The sequence below is a fragment of the Vicugna pacos genome, chromosome 7 (assembly GCF_048564905.1).
Source record: "Vicugna pacos chromosome 7, VicPac4, whole genome shotgun sequence".
Lineage (NCBI taxonomy): Eukaryota > Metazoa > Chordata > Mammalia > Artiodactyla > Camelidae > Vicugna > Vicugna pacos.
Window position 1 is genome coordinate 7,190,809 of NC_132993.1, and position 17,215 is coordinate 7,208,023.

Here is a 17,215-nt window from a genome sequence, read left to right on the forward strand (position 1 = left end):
GTGCAAAGGACAAAGGGTCCTTGAAGAGGGGAGGGCATTTATTGTGCGCAGTGTCTGGTACTGCATTTACATCACAGAAATCAGATTTGGGGGGGGGTGCCGTGCATTTGGTTAATACATGTACCAGCTGGGTATTATAGAGGGAAAGCTGAAAATGCATGTTGAATTTTCTAAGAAAGGACAGAGAGGTCTTTCCTGCAAGCCTGCAAGAGCGCCGAAGACTAACGTGCGCCTCCCGAGAGCGCAGGACGATGGGCCCTCAGGGAGAGAGCCTCGGCGCTTTTATTAGGGACACAGGTGTGACAGCAAACGGCTTTGGTGGCTAAAGCGTAAGTCAACCCATCTTCTGTGGCAGTGTTAGGAACAGCACAGGCTGACAGACCAGAGCGGGGCTGTTTCAGATTAATTAGCAGTCACCAGGAGAAGCAGCTGAATTTGGAAGACCAGAGCACAGGAACTGTCTTCGAAGCCTGCTGCTAGCCCACCGCTACCCAACTCCGCTGTCAGACAGCTCGGTGAGGCTGCGGGGCTCAGCGTGGGCCGTGGCCTCGCGGGGAATGGACCTTTACTGAAGTGGGTTAATAACACTTTGGCCAAAATTCTGTTTCCAGAAATAAAAATATACAGTTTAAAGTAAAAAAAAAAAAAAAAAAAGGATGTTAGAAAAGTTACAGAAAGATAATAACATTATATTATCAAAAAACTGTATCAAATATGCAATAAAAACACTGGAGTTCTTGAGACAAAGGAAGGGAAAACACTGGAAATACTGACGTTTGGAGCCGGGTTAACAAGTGTGTTGTTACAGCCAAGAAACGGCTAGGGGAGGAGGGCAGGAAGGCACAGGAGAGGGGCCCAGGGTAGACACAAACGGTCAAGAAATAGGTTTAGAATAGGCTTGTAACAATCACAACAAGGCTGCAGCCCCTTGAAGACAGAGGTGTGGATGTAAGTAAGCGCTTAGATCTTAATGTGCGTGTCGGGGGTGGGAGGGTGGGGCCCAGGCAGGAGGAGGCAGACAAGGGGAGACTGTACGTGCTTCCATCTGCTCCGCAGCTCCCTCAACAAAGACCCTGACGAAACACATTTTCAGGGCTGACGCAGGTACAGTGTCATTTCAGAGGCTCACGGGTCTCCCTCCCTCCCACTTCGCTCTGGACACAGACGCTGTTGAGAACACCTGTAGTAGGAGATCACTGCCCTACGGAAGCAGCTCTCATTCACTCCTCAACCTCCCACAGACATTAGCTCAGGACCTTAAAGAGAGTAGATGGTCAGTAAACGTTAGTTCAGAGAATAAATGAATTACTGAAGGAATGATAAGCAATTTCAAAATTAAATACAAACACTTTTAAATGCAAAACAATATGTACAAGGGGGTGCAGGGACTGAAACCTTTTTGTAAGAAGATGCAACTGAGCGACAAATGTAAAATGTCCGGCAGCAGAGTCTTCCCCGACTCTGTCGGGAGGATTCGGAAGCCAGACAACGGGAGCACTAGGTCTCACAGGGAACTGGGAAGGGAGGAGCAATAAGGGAAGGGCACGCGGACCCTGGAATAGCAGAGGAATCCAAAAGCTGGAGAGCTGAGACGTTTCCCTCTTCGGATAACCCGCTGGTCAGAAAGCAGGTACTTGCAGGAAGAGGAAGCTCTCCATTCAAAGGAAAAAGGCGCCAAATGGAAGGAAGAAACTGCAAAAGCCGGGCTTCTTTGGGCAATCTTGTTAGGGGCTGGCCTATTTACCACGACAGTCTGTGCCTGAAGTAAAGCTGTTTGTCGGGGTCTGCCTGGTCCTGAGCACTGCGTCGTAACCCACCCGGCCACCACTTTGCGTGACTCGTGCACAGACAGGAATATGTTTTAGATAAATGGCATGGTTATAAGGGAATCTAAATGCCAATATACTAATTTAAGTATCATTTTACATTCTGAGGACATCCAGGTGGGCTCTCGGGAGAACTAATGAATCAGAAGACAGAAAGTTGTTTTTAGTATTTGAAAAACACTGAGAGATTATTTGGTTTTGTTATTCTGTTTTCCACCTCATTTCAGTTTCTTTGTTATTCTTTCAAAGCAATCTCTTAGGGAAAAAAGGCATTATGCAAATTTAGCATCAAGTGATATTACATCACCTCATTAGGCAACATCCTGGTAGGTTTCAGTTCTTTAAAATGAAACCCACTCCACTCCCCACTGTTCCTTCCCAGAGGTAAATCTGCCATCAATGCTGAATTTAATATATCTGGCTATAAGTTAACTGCATTAGTCTCTAGTCACTGTCATCTGTATTTCTTGTGCTGGCTTTCTTTATACTATCACGTGACAGCTCTCCAGCGGTGTTCCATGCAAACGCATGGTTTGCCTTCAGTATTCTCAACAAGAGCCCACAGATGGAGAATCAGGTTTGCTCACCCCAATGGTGTCTCCATCTTAGTATTAGTATTTGTTATCACAAAGACTTCCAGAGAGCACATGGTTTAATTTGTCATATGACTCTTTTGCTGAGCAAGTATTTCCTCATTTTCATAGTCAATTTCAAATTGGAAGCTCTAATATGAAAAAAATCATCAGATATCTACAAAAGCTACTAAGAAATAAAGCACTATATCTGCATTTTCCATTTGATCTCCATGGGGAGTCAGAATTCAAGTTTCCTAGTAATGAATGCAAACACCTCAATCACCATCATTTCCCCCCATCTCAGAACGGAAAAAAAAAAAAAACATTAAGGATGTAGTTATATGTAGGCCACATCTTTTAAGTCTACCCAATTTTCCCTTTTCTTTGTCTCTCCTATTCTTTGGAAAGGAAATTCCATTATCCATGTGCAATAATACAGCGTTAGAAACATTTTCTCTCGCAAACATACGGGATTGCAAAGGACTGAAGAAATCATCTCTGTTGTCTTAGGTTGTCCGTGTTGGGGTCTTGTGGGCTTCCCTGAAGAGCTGTGAAAATAAGACTGGCCTCTGAGTTAAACTAAAATATCAACATTTAAAGGACTGGAACAAAATTACCACAAAGAGATGAAATGGCTCCCAGCCAGCAAGACTGCACTGTGCTCTGACTGACTCTATTAGCAGAACTAATTAATAAGGGACAGGGTCAGAAGGAAGCTGCAAAGATAGGCTAATATGTAGGAAAAGGGTGATGAGCGAGATGAACTTTATATCCGAATGCAGCCTAAGGAACAGGGAGGACTCGATGGTCCAGGGACAGTCTGTTCCCTTTAATTCTCAAATCATAATCTGTTCCTCCTGCTCTGATTTTATGCTGGAGAAGCAGGCTCTGATTCTAATTTCACTCCTCATTCGGAGACCCTCCAGGGGCAGGTCTGGCGGGTAGAGAACACACGTGTCCAGTCCCTTCGGCACTACATTCTTCACTACGCATCGACCCCCTGGCATCCTGCTTTGTACTCTGGCTCTGAGTGCACCCTCCTGCTTAGACCGTGCCGGCCAGGCCGTCCCATCCCTTCAGAAGCAGTTACCCTTCTCCTTGTAAATTAATACAATGGCATTTTGACTGCAGATCTCAATCTTGCAGACTCTGATTATAGTTGAGATCAAACTAGAGTGTGCTGGTAAATCAAGTTCTATCACAGGAATCTGACTTTGAATCGAAGAAAACTCATTAAGGTGATGTCAGATATCTTGAGAGACAGCCTTCGAGACTCTTCCATGTGTTCTAATTTCAGCTCCCAGACTGTGGTGCGGCAAGCTAAGTTTCTTTTCCTTTCTGAAACTTCTGTGCATAGGCAAGCATTTCATCTATACTCTCCTAAGAAGTTGCTTCGGGTAAAATCTCTACTAAATCCTTTCTAATATAGTGAAGCTCAGTTTCTTTGTTTTTCTACTTTCTTATTAAAAATGAAATTTCCAAGGCAGTTCAACATTATTTTTATTTTCTCAAGGACTCCTTTTTCATAGACCTTTCTCCTACACTTATAACTCCAATTACATTTCTCCTCCGCAGGTCATTTTCGCTTTCTTTCATTTCTCCAAACCATGGCTACACATATTTTATACATTTCACTTGAGTTGGACTTGTCCCTTTCTTGAGGTGATACTCAAGGCAGCATAACAGCAATTCTGAGTGGTAGTAAATTACTGGGAGTTATGTATTTTCACACTATTCTTATCCCAGATGCATTTTAAATTTATATTGGTGTATGTTACTTTGGATATTTATCTCTCCTATTTGACCGAAGCCCACCCCTCCCCGCTGAATACCTCTCTCTTCTTGGTAAAATACTCTGGCTTCAGCTATATGGTGCCAAGTTACATTTAGTTTTAATTTTTCCACCTTTTAATCTCAAATTCACTTGTAGTTAGCAAGTTAGCAAATAACGGCCAACTTTTAGTTATCTCCAGCCTGATTATTTTCCCCATAAATGCCGTTTTCAACTTTAACACCAGGCTTCTATTCCATATGAGTCATTTGCTCCCTCTGCACTTCACATCAGCTCTGTGTGCTGTTATGTCCAAGAAGTCTGTGTCACACAGTACAGAAGCCTAGCAGAACGAACCAGCTTCTCATTTCAGGGACAGTTTGATGGAAGAATTCAGCCTGACGAGGTTATTTTTGGAACCCATGGAGGTTGTGCGTGTGTGGTATTAATGTATTTAGAACCTACAGAGATACATTATATGATTATGGAGACATATGCACTGGTACGTACTCCAGTGGGTAAGAAAAAAATATATATAGTGACAGTGGGTGCTTTGCTTAATCTGAACAGCATCTAGTCCAAGATTGGAAAGAAGAAGAAATGGCCTCGGAAAAGAAGGAAGAAGTCATTGCCATGGAATATTCTGTAACTTCAATATTATGTTTAGAACACATTTTTTAGATACTGGTTACTCATATCTAAAACGTTATGTTAAAACATTCCAAAGCCAAATATTTATTTTTAAATCATCTACTATACTCGTTCACCTTTTTGCTGCTTTTCGTTAGTTTGGATAATGTGCGTGTAATGATTCCAAAATTCAAACCCTCTGTGACAGTCTAGGAGACCAACGTTTAATGACTATTCATTCAAGAAGGACACATTTCTTTCCTGCTCTGGTTGGCATTATTGCATTAACACTTCCTATTTTTACACAAAAACCTTACACGTTACTCTCTCAGTTCTCGTCATGCAAACTCGTAACTGGCTAACGGAGCAGAGGCCTATCTGTCCGAGGTTACGTGCTGAGCTTCACTCAGCGGACTGGAGCATCTCGTAACACGGGTCCTCGTGATTTTGTTGCTCCCATCACCTTCCCATTTTGATGTTTTGACGTGAAACAAAATGAAAACAGTTTGGTTGCTAGAGACCTTTACACGGCTGCCTTCTAAGTAGAAAGATGAACTGATCTTAACATTTGGGCTGACTAGATTAATACGATTTTATCAGAATTGTGAGCTACTGCATATAATCCACAGCCTGGCGGGACAGAACTGCAGAGCGGGCTGTCTGTTCTAGAGATTTTCCCACGTTCCCTCCGGCCTTTCCCCCCTGCCCTGCCCATCCCTGCCCCCCCCATACTCAGTCCCCTCCCTCCTGCTACCCAATGTAGAACCACCTCCCCTTATCCTCTCTCCTTCCCACTTGTAAGACCAAACTGAGGGTTATTTTATTCTTTTGACAGAAAACCACTCCTTACCCTAAGAGAATAAATCTCTTCGTCTCTGCTGGTTGACTTTTCTACCCATGTCCAGGTTACAGGGCCCAGTCCTCAGGCACTGCCCTCCCACTGCCAGGCCTGGCCAGCCATCTCTGCTCCTCCTCATTCTAATACGTCTCTGAGCAACATGTCGACAGCAAATTAATAAGGTGAGAATGCAGCGCTGGGCATGCCATGTGTGTTAGGCTGAGGGATACGAGTTTCTTCTGAAAAGATTTTTTTTAAGGTCGGCATTTTGTTTTCCTATCTTATGTCTGAAAAGAAGTGGATAACCTTTTGCGGCATTTTTCTATTTCATCAATACACAATTCACCTGTTCTAGCTGAAATACCTTGATATTAAAAACATGAAAGTCAAGTGCTCTGTAGAAAGAGAGGCCTGCTTTTATTTTTCTCATATACAATGTTTTTCAATATGGTTCCAAACAAACTGTCATCTAAACCATAATCTTTTTAAAAACATACTTGTCAGGTCCAAATCAGGGATACTGAAAAACAAAGCTAGGATTTTGAAATGAAGGTTCTGCAGCTCTTATAAATGTCTCTTTTTGGCCTACAGCTTAACAAAAATGCTTCAGCCTTCATCTTCAACTATGCTGAAAGCAGATGCTAATTCTGCAGTCTGGAAGAAATTAAAAATTTCCCAATTGATTAGGGGCCCCATTGTGTTTTTCTCTTTCCTTCTTCTCTCTCCCTCTTTTTCCTTCTCTCTCTGCCCCTCTTCCCCTACCTCTCCCCTACCGCTCCTCCTCTCCTTCTTTCCTGCCTTTTTAAAAAACATTTTGGTAGAAAATTCATGGGTTCAAGAGGCACATTAGCCTAGATTTTAATCTTAGTTCGGACTCTCAGCACATTTACTGTTTTTCCTTTGCTAAGTTAATTAACCCTTCTGAAGTTGTTTCTTTGGTTATAAAATGGAAATAGTGATTATCAACTTGCAAAGCTTTGGGGGTGGACGGAATGAACCAGTATATGTAAAGACCCATAGCAAACACTTACTACGAACGCCATTTCCTCTCCATTTTAACATAATCTAATTTGGAGATGATTATTTTAAAGTATGATTTAATCCAAATATAGGTGATAATGTATTTAGCCTGAATTCCAGATCCAATACCAAGAGAGGAAAGAAAAAAAAAAAGAGTCATCATTTCCTTTAAGAGAATACAAGACCTGGGATGAAGACCGAGGCAGCTGTGGCATTCCTAGTCAACCGACCCTGCAACATTATTCACTGTCACATAACCGCCAGGCGCCGGCTTTGGTAAGCAGTAAGCAAACCCAACAGGGTAACAGAATCCAGCTGCCACTTGGGTGACAGTATTTTAGAGAAGTTTTGTCACTCACTGGTGGGAAAGTAACAACTTAGAAAGCATACACCCTTTGAAATAAAATTTATCCATTACTTCATCCATACGCAATTCTAATAAAAATGAGTTGTTTTTAAACTCTGAACGTTTTTAACATTACCTTTCCTTTTCACGGAGAGGGGATCGGATTCAGTTATCAGTCAACAACCAAAACAAGATGGCAAGATCATGCTGACAGGGCGACAGAGCTGTTCTGCATCTTTGCTGAGACTACGGACACAGGGTGGTCTTATATGGATCAATGGAGACGCTTCCCTTTAGGCAGAGTCTGAGGAATAATGAGTCATGAATGCCACATCCTTCATGGACACATGCCAGCGTGGTCAAAATGTGAAACAGAGGTTTCTAGAGGTGGGTTTTTTTTTTTTTAAACAACACGGTCGATTCATCCCGCTTGCCGCTGCTGTAACCATGTACCACGATACTGCAGCATCGGCAGCGTGACACCAGGCTCACACGCACCCCGGGGGGAGGGGAGAGAGGGCTGGGAATAAAAGCTCCCTCAGCGCCTCCAGCAGGTGCAGCTCACCTTTCGACGCCGCCGGAGAGGGGCGCGATGCGCAGCTGGGGGGATAAAGCGGGGCTCCTCTAGGGTTTCTCACTCGTTTGTTTACAAATACGTTTTCTGGCTGTGATGGCCAGTTTTATGTGGAACCTTAGCTAGGCGAAGGCGCGCAGTTTTCAGCCGAACACTAGTCTAGGTGTCGCTGTGTAGGTATTCTGCAGATGTCATGAAAGCCCACTGCTAAAGGACTTTAAGTAAGAGGGATCATGCCAGACAACCTGGCGGATTCAAACAGGCGAAAGGACCTAGCACTGAGCCCTGGAAGCAGCAGCTCCATTCGTGGACGGCAGCATCAGCTCATTCCCGAGCGGCCCAGCCTGCCTCTCCTGGCAGCGCCCAAACACGCAGCTGCCTGGCCAGGCTCCTCCACTGTGTAGACCAGCTCCTTGCAATACATCTCTAACTGTATATAAATATCTTACAAACTTGTTCTGTTTCTCTGGTTGAACCTGGACTGAGACGCTGGCCAACAGAATTCTGAACCCCAACCTCCTCCCATTCTTAAGCTTCCCCAGATAACGCCTGATCTTTCCCCCAACGCAACCTTTGAAAACAGGGGAGGAGGGGTTTACCTCACACAAAATACACAAATCAAAATTTTAAAAAAAATTTTTAAATTCTAACTTTATTCCATCTTTTACCTAAGATGTACCAGTAAAATCCTTTAAATATTTATGACATATACAAATGGACTATTTTCCTTATAAAAATGCTTCAGTCTATATTTTAAGGCACACGCTATTTTAAAAGTATCATCTTTGCCTTCCTTGTATTCTGACACACCTAGCAGGGAATTTTGTATTCTATAACTGTTTGCTGAATAAATGAGTAATTTCTCAACAGTACTACAGATACCGCCCAGAGATTCTTACAGTAAGACTGATTCTGTTTCTCAGTATCCTGTTTAGGAGGGATATTTTTAAATATAATTTACAAAGTCTGACCAATTAGGTTTCATCCTCAGTTTATAATGCCATTAAAATGGATACTTTTAAAGATAATATACAAACAAAAAAGGTTCATGATTTAAGTACATGAGAAGACAACTTCCAAATTCTGCAGAGCGATGTAACTTCAAAGTTCTCATTCATTTCTACTTTAGTCATTAAAACAATGAAGCTACACACACACTCACAGGCGCTCACAAAATAAAGTGGCAGCAATAAAAACAACCTTTGTCAAGTTATAGAAGGTTAATGTTCTTCAAAGTCTCACCTTAAAACTCAAAACTTTGGCAACTTGAAATGAGTACCCTCAGTAGAAGTCAGTCAAGGTACCCTCAATAAATCTAACCTTAGATTAATGTATAAATCAGGAAGATTGGACTTGGCAAAGAGCACTTCTAATTATAGACAGAAGAAGTAACTGACAAGAGGGAAACTGTTTTCTCATGCTGGTTGAAGAGATGGGGTGGGTACAGTTCCGGCCAGCACGAGTGGTATCCTCACTTTGGCGAGCTCTCTTCGTGTTCACACACTCTCAGTGTGCCAGGAAGAGAGGTTTGTAATAGACTCGATCTGCATTTGAACCCCAGCCTTCTCACTTGCACTGCAGTGACCTTCAGTGGGTTTATTCACCTCTCTGGGCCCTGTTTTGCAAGATGGAAATAATAAAATCTATTTTGCATAACTTTGAGAGTTAAATGAGATAAAAATGTCAAGGATGGTATTGGTCAATAGAATTTAATGAAAATCTCTACCCTTTCCTTGATCTCCTTTCTCAGAGCCAGGTGTTCATTCTCTGCCAAGGCAAATTCCATACTTTCTTTTCTCTCCTGGGATCTATTACATTCCTTTTCTATCTTTTGTTTTTAGCCTCAGCCTCTCCATTGTCTCCTGCATTTATAAACTTGCTCAACTCCTTCATCCTTAAAAATATTTAAAAAAAAAAAATCCCAAACTCTTGCTTAGGCTCTGCCTTCCAATTCAGTCACTTCCAAGCAGTCATTCTGCACTTAGCCACCCTTTTACCATGGGACCTTTGGGAAACCTTCCCTGTCCGTTTCCTTTTCCCATTCGTCCTTCACTGGCTTTAACCACCAGACCCCACAGATGTGAAACTCCAGTGGCCTTGCAACAGCCAGAGCCAGGGCCTGGCTTCCTTCTATGTTTCACCACTGATCACATCTCAGTGTTCCTGTTTTTGTTTTTTAACTCGTCTATTGTTAAATGCTCATTTCCCTTAGCTTCCCCATATAAGGCTTTTCTAATTCGATTCTCTTCCTATTGCTCTGATCATTACTTCCGAGTCCCTTTAGTTAGCTGCATCCTTTCCTCAAATCACTTTTTCGAATTAGCATTTCCCTCCTTCGGTTCCTTCTTGCTCCTCCCACGACTTTGTTGAGTCATCTTATGAAGGCGTCACAACTGTTGGTGGCCACCCATTTTATCTTTAGCCCTGGGCACATGGGAAAAGTGCATTTCCGCCTCCCCTACAGCTACTCCACATGCGAGCAGTCACAGATCCTGTTTACTTTACTACCTAACCTTAAAAGCAAAGTCTTTCCTCTTAATTCCCAGCGAGCACCCCGTCACGCAGTTGCATCCGTACCCCTGTGACACTGAGCCAGATGGTGTCTTCATACAAACTCTGCCCTTCCTCTGTTCTGCTCTCTGCATCACAGCCAGAGCTCCCCTCCTTACAACCATTCCCGTTGCCCTTCCAGTGGAATCCTTACCATCACGCAGAGACTCTGCCCTGATCTCCACCCCTCTCTCCCTTGCCCTCAAGTTCCCTACTGCAGCCATCCTGACTTCTCTCACTTCCTTCTGAGCACAGAGCACCTTGACCTGCATCTCAGAATCCTGCACGTTCTGACACCTCAAACCTGGAAGCCCCCTGTCATTTTTTTTCTTAGTTAACTCATTTGAATCCTTCACATCTCAGTTTATACATCACAATTCCTGATCCACCTGAGACATCGAGTATTTGTGGATTGATTATTTCATCTAATATTCCAGCTGAGACATCCATCCACACCACCCACATTGCTGACATAGCCCCTGGAACCATTCTGTCCCTTTCAACTACAGTGTCCTCGATGAAGATGCCAGCTGCCTGGCTGGGGGACATTACCAGATTTAATTTTCTGATTTTACCTCTTAGTTATTATTATCTTCCTTGCTTGGCCCATTTAATTATATCCTCCAATTTTAGTACAATTATTTAACACAATAATTAGATAAATGATTAATCTTTTGATTAATATATTGACTAGTCACTGTAAGTCTCATTTACTGAAAAGGCCGATCTTCAGTTACAGCTGAACGACATTTTATCTATGTTGTTTCAAGAGTTAAGCATCATGGTTTCTTATAATGCATATCATAAACTTGGAAAATTCACTTTCCTGATAGCTTCCCCAAAGTTTAGAATTTTTTTTTTTAAAAATAGGTGATAAGTTACAACGCCAGAGTCATGTTTTCTTGTCTTCTGGATGCCACTAAATCACAGGTTGGTATCATTAAAGTATATTGAATTTTACGCGGCTTACTTTATAGGCGAAAATTGTGAACATAACTCCTTTTCAATAGATACAAAATCTAATAGAAAACTACCCAAAAAGATGGACAATTTATATTGCTTCTTTCAACAAAAGGAGCAATAAAACTATGACTTACGAGAACAAGACTAACATTGAGGAATTAAAAGAAATGAAACACTGGGAACCAATGAAAACAACACTAAATACAGTCAGAAAAATAGAAAACATATCATCTTTATATCTCTATAATTAAATAAATATTTATATATGTAGGGCATAAATACTTCAGCAGAAAATTCTTAATTAGAAAGTATAATGTTTTGTTAAATAAATATAATAACTGCAGTATATCTAAGATATACAGATATTTTAAAAGCAGGCTAACAGTTCTTGTCCAAATATAGAGAAATATTTTTCCATCTAAAAGCATTAGGATTGTTGACTAAGACTTGACTTAAGTGGGATCTAATGAAACTTTCTCCTGGAGTCTAATTATCAAATTCAAGTTCTTAAGGTATTTATTTCAGAAGTAGGTTTATTGTTTAGAGATTTCTGCCTTTCATTAAGTTCAAGTATCAGTATATTTGCACTTCTGGGGATATAAATATAAAACATTTACATCCTTTTGGTTTTGGATAGCTGTTCATGTTTTTTTCTCTTTGAGTAGAGTTAATTTGTTTATTTTCAAATTGGCATGGAACAAAATTACTTTATTTGTTTTGTTTCTATGTCTTTTATTAAGTTGATTAAGGATAACTGAATTAATAGTTACATTGCAAGAACAGATATGACCATAAGGAATGGCAAAAGCATTACTTTAAAATTGATTCTTTCTTAAAAATTTGCAGTAATGAAAGAAAAGATAACATTGCAGTCATAAATTACTGTCCTTGTAAAATTATGAGAAACCATTAATGAGTAACTCTACTTTTGTTAGCTAATGGAATGGTACAAGCAAACATTTATCAAAATAAAAATGAGGTCCCTACACACACAAAATCAACTCTTCATCCTAAGTGTCATTAGAAACGATAGAGCCCCAGATGAACTCTTGAGGGCAAGGCTCTTAAAATAAAGAATAACATTTTAAGTGCAGAGCTATTACAAACCCATCTGATATTCATTTTAATTGCCACGACTATAATGAATATACTTTGTATTCAAACAGATGTCACAAGTACTACTACAGAAGTTCCAATATAATTCAGCCTTAGTTAAGAACAAGTAAATGGATATTTAAAATTGAATGTTCCCAGGAAGGAGGGAAAAAGCCAATTACAGCAAACATTAGCTCCTTAAAACAGCAAATTAAAAGATTTTTATTAAATTGTGCTCTTTCTTATTTGGACACACACAGAACATAGTAATACAGGAAAATTTGCTATAGCAACCACGCCTTTTCCTTGCCTCAGCTGTTCTTCTGATTAATTAGCCTGGAAAACAGACTGGGATGTGAAAAGTGACTCAGAAGGGCAGGCTGGAATTCACTTTACAATATTTAGCTATGAAAGGGATTTTAAAAGGAGCACTATGCCAATTTATTTCAGCTGAAGGAGGAGGCGGTTCTGCATGCCATTTTATTTCAACTGGTCAGACAAGCCCCAACATTCCCTGTAATCCTCTCCCACGTTGAGAACTGACACCTTAAAATCCAACACGAGAGACCTCACCCATAAATTAAAGATGGTATTTTTCAGTGAACGGCTCACAGAATGACCCATGGGTGTTTGTTAAAGGCAAACACTCCTGGGCCCCAACCAAGTTCTACCAAGTCAGAATCACACCACGGGACTCAGCACTGGAACAAGTAGCCTAAAATTTCTATGGACTCATTTGTTTTAAAACTGCTTGAAGGCTGGATATATTTTTCATTTCTTTCCAGCCAGCAAACATTTATGAAGTACCGATCCTATGTGAGTGAAATTTTGATACACGGAGAGTGTCCCAAAAGGCGAGAAGGATATGCTAAACTTATTTTCAAAGTACAGCTTGTTATTTACAATAATAATCTGCAAATGTCAGGAAACACAAATAAATCAGTGTGCTTACTGCACAGATGAACAATTCACGCCTGATTTCAATTTAGTAGTTCTTCCCCTGAAAAGGTGTCTGAAGGTTGAAGAGAAGTGTGTTTAGCTCATTATTAGAAAATATAACTGAAGTATTGTTTAAAAACACATTTATCCTATGTTTCCTGATATTTTTGAACATCCTGTATTTTCAGAAGGAGGGCAGTAAGCGTGGGAGGCTACTTCGTGGCTAGGGGAAGGGACAGAGGGTCCCAAAGAGGGAGGGGAAGGAATGAACTGCACGCCCAGCAGTACTAAAGGCAACTGTTTCTCTGACCTCCAAGCCAAACACTCCTGGTGTCCGGACTGTAAGTTAAACTAGTCCGGAAGTTGCATTGTGTTTTTTAACCACCAGAACAAAATTTAAATAGTAAAAGTTGATTTTAGAGTTTATAGGAAAATGGAAGAAAATAAAGAAAGTAAAGCTGATGGTACCAGGTTATTTTTCTGGTCAGCAGCCTTCCCTCACCCCCATCATCCCCTCCAGGACTGAAGACTGATTGAGATCCTTGGAATGAACTGTGATGAGGAGCCCTCACGCTCGAAACCAAGCGCGGACAAGCTGATGGATTCATTAACCGTGCGGAGTGCCCTGGAGTCTCTATAATCCTCGGGCGACTCTTCCTAGCACTGAAAATGGGACCCGGTACAAAAAGGCTGTGATAAGTGAAGGTGGATAGAAAAACAGTTGCAGGGGCCCTAAGGGATCCCCACTGCCTGCAGCCAAGGTTCTCAGAGTGGCTTCTAGACCAGCAATATTAGTACCACCTGGGAACTCGCTGGCTGCTGGACTAGTCTCAGGCTGGACGGCTTAAACCACGGTCATTTATTTTCTTACAGTTCTGGAAGCTGAAAGCACAAGTTAGAGGTGCTGGCCACCTCCACCTGGTGAGAGCGCTCTTCCAGGCTTTTCTTCCTTTTCTAAGGCCACCGAGCCAATCAGAGTAGGAGCCCCGCCTCCTGACCTCATAGAACCTTAGGGATCTCCTAAAAGCCCTGTCTCAAATAGTCCCACTAGGGGTTAGCACTTCGACTTATGAATTTTGGGGGGACACAATTCAGTCCATAAAGCTCATTACAAATGAAAATTCTGGAGCCCGCCTCAGACCTACTGGATCAGAAAGCCAGAAGTGGAGCCCCGCGGTTTGTGCCTTATTAATCTCACCAGGTTATCCGAATGCACACCAAAGCCTGAGCAGCACTGGCCTTTGGGGAAAATTTCCAGCATCGCATTTCTCTTCCTCCACCACTGCTCCCATTTTTACTTTCCAACCTTATTTCTTACTGCTCTTCAACGTGAGCGCTGCCTCTGCTAAACTACCCCACACAGTGGCCTGAAGGATCATTCGTCTTCTGTCTTCCAGACTCCCATTTACTCTCCTTCACCGGCCTCAAACTGTCTTTCGACGTCTTTAATGACACATCATTCTAGCATCCCAGCCACGGTCACGTCTTCCTTCTCCAAGTAGCGGGAGCCCTAACTGAACCACTCATTCTCGTATCTTACAGATTTCACTTTCTTAGAGTTCATAAGGTACACTTTTCTGTAACTTTAGCACAAGCCTTTGCACATAAAAAGCACTTAAATCTTCAAAATATTATAAACTGTCTTGCTTATAACTTCTCCCTACAACACTGGCTCCAATACATCACTGATTTGGGGGCATCAAATAGCCCACTGGTCTCCAGCATAATGCTGCTTCCGAAGTTGCTTAACATTAAAAAGTAATCAATGTACTATTAGCTGTTTATTAAGCCCTTACGTGCATCAAGCCCTGTAATAAGCACTTAGTGTATACTGCCTCATTGCAGCCTCACAGTCACCCTGAGATAGGCATTAGGATCCCTGTTTGTCTGAAAAGACACCGGAAACTGAGGCACAGGAGTTCAATGAACTCGGCCAAAGGCACATACCTGGGGGGTGGCAAGGCTGAAACTGTCAACCTATGTCTCCCTGACTCAGAGCACGATTTATTTCTACTACGTTACACTACAGACAGAGAGATTTCGTTTTCTGTCAACATATTGAATTTACTGCCAGGAACCCCAGAGTGTATGGCCCTTGTGGTAAAGATACCTCCAGTGTACCCTCTGTAAGCTCGGTTTTCTACATCCCTAACGCACACGCGCATGCACACACACACCCTGAAGCATTGTTAAAAGTAAGCCATCAGGAAAAAAAAATTAGGGCAGATTTCTTGAGCCCAGCAGATACTGTTAAACGACTGTAGACAGCAGAGAGCCCTAAATTCTACCACTGTTCTGTGAACTGTTTACCCCCTGCAGACAGCCTTTGGGATTCTTCCATCTTTACATAAAAGACAACTGAAGAACTCAAAGGGAACTACCTGAACGTTCACAAGAAGCTCTGATAAACGTTCGCCCGAAGCCACTACTGATAATTAAGCATGAGAAACACTCACATACACGCACCTATGCATGTAAAACTGGAAAACCTCTAAATTAAAAATAGTGGAATTTAAAAAAGAAAGTCGAACGTTCCGAGCTTCCTTCCCTCGAAAACAAACCGAGCGGCTCTGGTTTCCTTTCACAGCTGCCTGCTCTCGGAGGACCGGACTGCTAAGATAATAAGCCACACCTGCTGGACTGTGCGGGTAATTCCAGCCACCAGCTGAGACAGTAATTAAAAGTCACATTCCATGCTCAGCCTACCTGGGGTGTTCAACAACCTCGACATCTTGCAGAAGTAGGAGATGTACTGCTCACAGTACTCAGCGCTGCTGGTGATGGCGCTGATCTGGTCCATGGAGGCGCTGTAAACGAGCTGCGTCACCGAGTATTTTTCTGGGTTGTAGCCCACCACCGTCGTCTGCATCTGCAAATCGTGAGACACTATGGTCCACACTTTGTCCTCTGTAGGGGGAAGAATGCCAGGACAATGGGTCATTAGTATGCAAACGTGTCTTCAAATTGTCAAAAATAAGTCAGCTACACTTTGCTCGTGCCTTCCCTGAACTGCTGAGGAGCAGAGGTAAGGAGAGCAATCCTCAAAGGAACCCCTACCCTTATCTCACACCCAAATTCTGGTTATATCAACAAAGGAGGGAAGTACTATTTTTTATTAAAAACAAGTACAAGATTTGCTTTTAATAAAAAAAATATTAAAACAGAAACGAACAGCCTGAGTATCTGGCTGACGCTCTGAGGTCCGCAGCACTGAAGGTGAGGCCCCCTGGGTTCGGGAACCTTCCTGACTCTGTAACCCCGCACTCCTCCCGTAGGACAGTATCTGCTTCTTCCTCGATGAACTAGGTGCTCTCAAGCCTCTGGGTCTTTGTCCATGCTGTTTGCTCCAATCAGAACATACAGCCTCATCTTGTCAACAAGTGTTCTCTCCACCCTGACCTTTCAGGTCAAATTAGACACCACGTGCTCTGTTACTGGCACGCTCTACACACGTGGGATGAAACAAGTCAGTAATGATCCTGGTGTTTTAGACCCTGAAAGTTTCCATGTGTGAAAAGGAGAAGCAGATACAAGATTGGTGAGGTTAAATTAACATCCTATGTACTTCTGAATGTGAATCAGAAGCATCTCTGTGAACCTAGGATGATGTCATCTTTTAAAATGCAGACATATGCCCTAGCTCTGTCTGCTGAAAATGTCTCCAAACAAGGACCAGTCTCTGGCACCAGACTGTCATCACTCAATATACCATTTTCCATAGAGAAAACTAGGCTCCCAGAGAAATGGCTGATTCCAGGGCTAGAAATGGGTAAGAGGAGCCTGGAATGTATTATGGTCACATCGGAAACAAATTACTGGAGACAGGGCAGTTCAACGACCCCCAGGGCCACAGAAAGATGATTTTAATTAATATCAACAAAAATTTCCCACAATAAATTAAAATACATCAAGTATATTTAATTCCATGAGTTCACTAAAAAAAAACCCCAGAAATGTTTAATTTTGGAAGATGTTAGATAACTAACTCGTTATTTTGAATACTGGTAAATAAAGACAAATAATCCAGCATTTAGTCTACCTTAACCTTTATGAACTGTAGTGTAATGAAATGCTCCCTTTATGGGAAT

The 17,215-nt window shown here is 42.0% G+C and overlaps 1 protein-coding gene across 6 annotated transcripts in view; it reads right to left on the minus strand.

Moving 5' to 3' along the window:
• The window catches only part of CNTNAP2 (contactin associated protein 2), a 1,225,886-nt gene that overhangs the window by 595,560 nt on the left and 613,111 nt on the right, over nt 1-17,215 (minus strand). For all 6 annotated transcript variants that reach the window (XR_012074163.1, XM_031674555.2, XM_072964285.1 and 3 more), the window contains one exon: nt 15,834-16,034. Coding sequence is in view for 5 of the 6 variants with exons in the window: in XM_031674555.2 (XP_031530415.2) it covers nt 15,834-16,034 (201 nt within the window). In the remaining variant the exon portion in view is untranslated. The remainder of the gene's footprint in view (nt 1-15,833; nt 16,035-17,215) is intronic.